Genomic DNA, 5,916 nt, shown 5'->3' on the forward strand with positions numbered 1-5,916 from the left:
GCCACTACTTGACAACTGGTGTCAGTGTGTTTATGTCCCTGTAACTTAGTGGTTCGGCAAAAGAGACCAATAGAGTAAGTGCCAGGCTTTAAAAGAATAAGCACTGAGGTTGATTTAATTGGCTTATACAGGTGTCTTGTGGGCCTTTTTCAAAGCAAGAAACAAGCAGAGAATATTTTCTACTCTGGGCACAGGGCCTGAAATTTTGGGGGAGGCGGCCAGTCGATTAGATCGACCCCAGTACGCAACTGGTACCTGGTACTTAATTTATCGGCCCTGAAAGGATGAAAGGCAAAGTTGACCTCGGCGGAATTTGAACTCAGAACGTAAAGACAGATGAAATACCGCTAAGCATTTTGCCCGGCGTGTCAACGTTTCTGCCAGCTCGCCGCTTTAAGAAACAAACTGAGAATGCCAAATGAAGCTTTTTTAAGTATCACCTTCACTTAATCTTTTGACACTCTCAGGAGATATGTGCCCTAATTGGGAATAACAGCACAAAAGTCATATCAGTTCAAGCTTGATATTTATTGCTTGTATAATAACTATGCCATTTTATTACAGGTTCGAAGTGGTTACTGTTGAAAAGTTCTTGTCCTGTACTTGTTTAAAGTGGGCTGTGTTTACAGTTCTTTATTGCTCTTGTTTCGTTACATTCATACATACCTGTTGGCGCAGGTGTGGCTGCATGGTAAAAAGTTTGTTTCCCAACCACATGGTTCCGGGTTCAGTCCCTCTGTGTGGCACCTTGAGCAAGTGTCTTCTGCTATAGCCTAGGGCCGGTAAAAACCTTGTGAGTGGATTTGGTAGACAGAAACTTGAAGAAACCTGTCATCATCATCATCATCATCATCGTTTAACGTCCGCTTTCCATGCTAGCATGGGTTGGACGATTTGACTGAGGACTGGTGAAACCAGAAGGCTGCACTAGGCTCCAATCTGATTTGGCAGAGTTCCTACAGCTGGATGCCCTACCTAATGCCAACCACTCCGAGAGTGTAGTGGGTGCTTTTACGTGCCACCGACACGAGAGCCAGTCACAGGGTACTGGCAATGGCCGCGCTCAAAAAGGTGTTTTTTATGTGCCACCTGCACGGGTGTCAGTCCAGCGGCACTGGCAACCCTTTAGCGTTCAAATTATTCTTTCACAAGTAATGCTTATCTAGTCATTGTTCTGAATTAAACATGGATTTTGATGATGTCATAGTTTACCTTTAGGATGACATTGTGGGGTAGGTGTGAGGAGCTGGATCTGGCCAGTTTGAACATAAAACAAGTGGAATATTTCAGCCAGATATGGCTGGTTTAAATGCTAAAGGGTTAATAAAGCAATTACTACTCAATTAATTAGTTTCGTCAGTCCTGCAAATTATTCAGGGCATAATTGAACATTTTATCAACATTTTAATAGATAAGCATTTCATCAACATTTTCAAAGTATATTTCTTAAAATGATGGAAACTGTTAAAATGATGTTTTCTCTGTTTATTTTAGTGTTTGATCTCCACATGAAATTGGATGGGGTTCAAGAAATGAAAAGAGGAAGAAATTCGTGAGTAATTTTTTTAACAACAAAATTTCAGACTAAGCCAACTCTTAATTTACATGAGGATGTTTTTGGATTTTGTTTCCTTTGTTGGTGCCAACTTGGAAATTTGTATGTATATTGATGAGGTTTTGCTGTACATCAATTTGAATCAGTAATTTAAAAAAATTTTTTTTTTTTTAATTGTATTTCACTTCATATATTAAGACTCCAGTGCTCTTTTGTCAAGCATAACTGCTATTCATAATCCTTCTTTTCCAGAGCATTATCTCTTCAAAATTCCTTCCTTGTCCATGTTTTCTTGCAATCATTAACTTACCAACATCAGTTGCATTAAGTCTCACTTTTGAAATCTAAAACAAAGAAAAATTTTAAGTTGGATTGTCACTCCCTGCAATTCTATCACCACTAAATGTTATACTTTCTGATGATGAAGAAATAATTGTCGTTTAACTCATTAAGATAACTCATGGAACGCTCTTCAATGTGGAGAATGTAGAGAAAAAGTAAAGCTTGGAAAGAAATGAAGCATGCTGGAGATGTAATGTTAGTGTGAATGAATGATGGAATGCAAATGTGTTTTGAGAGAAAGAGCAGTTTGAAGATGAATCAGATGTAGTGTGTAAGAGAGAAGACTGCGCTGATAATGGACATATGATGCATAAGGTGACAGCTGGGTAGTGAATTGTCAAGGCAGTATCCAGTGGGAAGAGGAAAAAGTAATGGAGCCCTGTGGCTGAAATTGACCATAAATATTGCAAAATTTTATCATTTCTTGTTCCTTTTTCAATTAACCTTACACTGATATAAACTCCTGTATAAACTAAATGATGGGTTTCCTCACAGTTTCCATCTATGAAATTTCAGTCAGTCACATTGGTCAACTTGGGACTGTTGTAGAAGATGCTTGCCCAAGGTGCTGCACAGTGAGATTGAACTTGGAACCACATGATTGCATAAAAAATTTCTTAATCATACGACCATTCTGCTGCTCATCCTATGTTTATTTTGCTTCAGTATTTTGGTTTGAGCTGTCTTCCCCTTCAATTCAAATTATTTGTTAAGTTTTTGTTGTGTGTCTCATTATCTACTTACCATTTTCTCTTTTAGAATTGGAACCACTAAGAAAGGAATTGGTCCAACATATGCCTCTAAGGTATGCAAAATCTGTTGTTGATTCTAAAATTCTGATAACTTCTGGCATTCTAATGATTTTTTTTTTTATATAAAGAAGTCTCATAAAATAAATATTTTACCCAGAAGTCTAATTTGTAATTGCTTTTTTCACCTTTTGATTCTACTGAGCCACATCTTGGGAATGTGTGCATGTCGTCTAACATCTTTGGGTCGGCTAAAGCCATCCAAGTGCAATAGAGTTAACAGAAACTGTGTAGAAGACCATCAAACAGACTTAAGTTACTCTTGAGTGGTAGACTGTCTAACATCACCATTTAGCCCTTGTGAGCCTTCAGTAACTAGTCCAAAGCTGCTAGTCTGGGATAACTCTACCCGTCATAAATGTTAGAGGTCTTATAGAAAGTCTATGACTAACCCATTTATGAGATCTTGTGTGAGAAGTTATCATTCAGTCTTGTCTTTTATTTGGATATACTATATTATCCAATATCCAGTTTAACTTTTCTTTTTTTATGGGTGTTTAGTTGCAATTTTTAGCAGGTTGAGTGAGCTTGTAGAAAATCTCTTGTTTGTATGTGAAAAGTTTGCTTGTTAGAATTTTGGCTGAAGTTTTAATTATTTTTTTCAATCAAAATGAAAAATAAAAGAGTATTAATCGACCAGTAATCTTCTATATGGTCAATTAACCTGCTAGAAATAGCAGCTGAATCTCCCATAAAACACATCCTTTTGTCTTAAACATGATGGACATTGGATAATATCTCTGAATAAAACACAAAATACTAATGGCTTGAATTTGGTAATACATCTGCAGATTCAAGAGATGACTTGGTGTTAAACAGTACTAGCGGCCAACATATATTGGTCTTTTGTTGAATCAGTTTCTAAACACCAGTTTCATAATTGCAGTAAAGTTATTCATTCAGAACAATAAACTTAATTATTTTATTAAATATCCTCCAAATTCTTGATAATTTTTCAAACTTAAAAGAAAAATTTGCATTAATTTAAAATTAACTGGTTGGTTGCCAAGTTAATATATTCCTTGGAGATATCAACATATCTCCTGTGGGAGCATCTACATGATTGCTTGACGTGCTAAACAGTCACCAATTCTCCCTCAAAGCACATCCCTGCCATTTCAAAAGAGAAAATAAAATGGAGGGGGTGCATTATCAACACTATCCTAGGATTATAAAGGTGGGGGTTCTCAAAGTTAGAATTCTTTTTCATGATATCTGTTCAGCTAATGCTGACCTAAAATCTTGAGATTTCTTTATACAATATATGTATGTATACACATATTGTATGTACATAAACTAAATAATGTTTTAATATGATTGCTAGGCAACAAGGAATGGTCTGCGTATATGTGATCTTGTTGGTGATTTTAACCTATTTACAGAAAGGTAAGTATTTTCATGTCAATGATTTTGCTGTTGATATTTTCCTTATAACTTCATAAAATAGAATTGTTATATTTTCCTTTTATTGTTGTTACTGTGGAACATATTTAATATATACCATATACACTCAAGTCAAAGTCGATTTAAAAAAATTTTTTTAAGCAGCTTTTCGAGGGGTGGGTTTAAAAAGTATGGTGTCAACTATTGCATGAGCCCCTACTTCAAAAGATCTAAAATTCATATGTGAATGAATCCATAATATATCATTGGTGAAGTTCTTATTATATAAATGGTTAAAAATATATGAATTGTAGTGTTGCTTGTTCATTGAAAAACACATCTTACAGTCATCATCATTTAACATTGATTTTCCATGCTGGCATGGGTTGAATGGTTTGGCAGGATCCAGTGAGCTGCAAGGTTGCACCGTGTTCCTGCGTCAGCTTTGACATGGTTTCTATGGCTGGATACCCTTCCTTAATGCCAACCACTGTACAGTGTGTACTAGGTGCCATCAGTGGTAGTAAGGTTGCTGAATAACTAGCAAGAGAAGAAAAGAACAAGAAAAAATAAATAAAATAGTTTTTTTTTTCAACTAAGTGGGGAATGTACAGTGTGAACCGAAAGTCACGCACAAAATATGTTCAATATGCTCTGGAGTTGTTAAAGACATGCTTCAGTTTATCTAAAATTGAATGAAATAAAATAGTGATGAATACACGTGCTTGTACATGATGAATAAATGACTGAATAATAATAATAATAATAATAATTTAAATAAAACGTCATGTTTTGGTGTGTGACTTTTGGCCCACCCTGTACTTGAGAGTGGGGAGTTGGCTTTACACTAGGTGTTGGGAGGTTAAAGTCTGACATACAAGCACAGGTGTCTTACTATAGAGGAGATGCATGACTACCCCACATTATATGTGGGTGGGCATTGTATCTCCTGTATAAGTAACATTTTCAAAAATCACAGGTCACATAACCCTTGGTAAATTGGTAAATATTTCATCTACTTTTTGCTTTTTGTTTTTTCACTGGTGAAAACCTGATACTTACCATCTAGCACTTGTCTTAAATCTAAAATTCCAGCCTAGTCTTCTTTAATTCCTGTTGTACATAAATTCAGATGGCTTCATAAATGTGATACATGCTCCATTTTGACAAAACTATAAAATGCAGCTGCATGTACCAGGTAAATAGTACTCAATAAGTGTTCCAAGGAAACTATATCTCAGCTGATCTGTGTACAGAGAAAGACTGCAAAAAGTGTGAAATATGTAAAATTGGTGGAAGATCTTGTAAAGTAAGAAATCAGTATTTACTTTGAGGAAAATTGTGTGTTGATATGATATAAATAAATGTCCAGTTGTTATTGGCCACCAGTACAGTGGTTACATCGTCAAATGGTAAGTTGACAAAGATTTGCTTTCAGGTTGTAATAATGTGTGTCAATAAGTATGTGAACCTTATAATGTTGCTTAACAACATTATAAAAAGGAATTTCTGTATCCTACCTTTATATGTACAAATTCATAGGTTGATCTGTTATTTCTGAAATGCTAAGGCTGACTTTTACTTGTGATTTAAGAATTTATTTCTAACGAAAAGAAGTGGTGGAGGTAACTTTCAGATGGGGTCGACTTCACTTGAGTATATATGGTATATAGATACTGTTGGAATGTTAGAATATATTGTTATATGTTGTAGTGCACTGTATACAATAAGCTCATTTTATATATATATATATATATATATATATATATATATATATATATACACACACATATATGTATGAATGTATATTTTATATGCACTGTTTAT

At 35.1% G+C, this 5,916-nt stretch overlaps 1 protein-coding gene across 1 annotated transcript in view; it reads left to right on the forward strand.

Moving 5' to 3' along the window:
• LOC106880920 (adenylosuccinate synthetase) overlaps positions 1–5,916 on the forward strand; it is a 53,265-nt gene that overhangs the window by 29,044 nt on the left and 18,305 nt on the right. Inside the window, exons 4-6 of the mRNA XM_014931089.2 lie at positions 1,495–1,552; positions 2,657–2,702; positions 4,031–4,092. Coding sequence (XP_014786575.1) covers positions 1,495–1,552; positions 2,657–2,702; positions 4,031–4,092 — 166 coding nt within the window. The remainder of the gene's footprint in view (positions 1–1,494; positions 1,553–2,656; positions 2,703–4,030; positions 4,093–5,916) is intronic.

This window comes from Octopus bimaculoides, chromosome 11 (genome assembly GCF_001194135.2).
Source record: "Octopus bimaculoides isolate UCB-OBI-ISO-001 chromosome 11, ASM119413v2, whole genome shotgun sequence".
Classification (NCBI taxonomy): domain Eukaryota; kingdom Metazoa; phylum Mollusca; class Cephalopoda; order Octopoda; family Octopodidae; genus Octopus; species Octopus bimaculoides.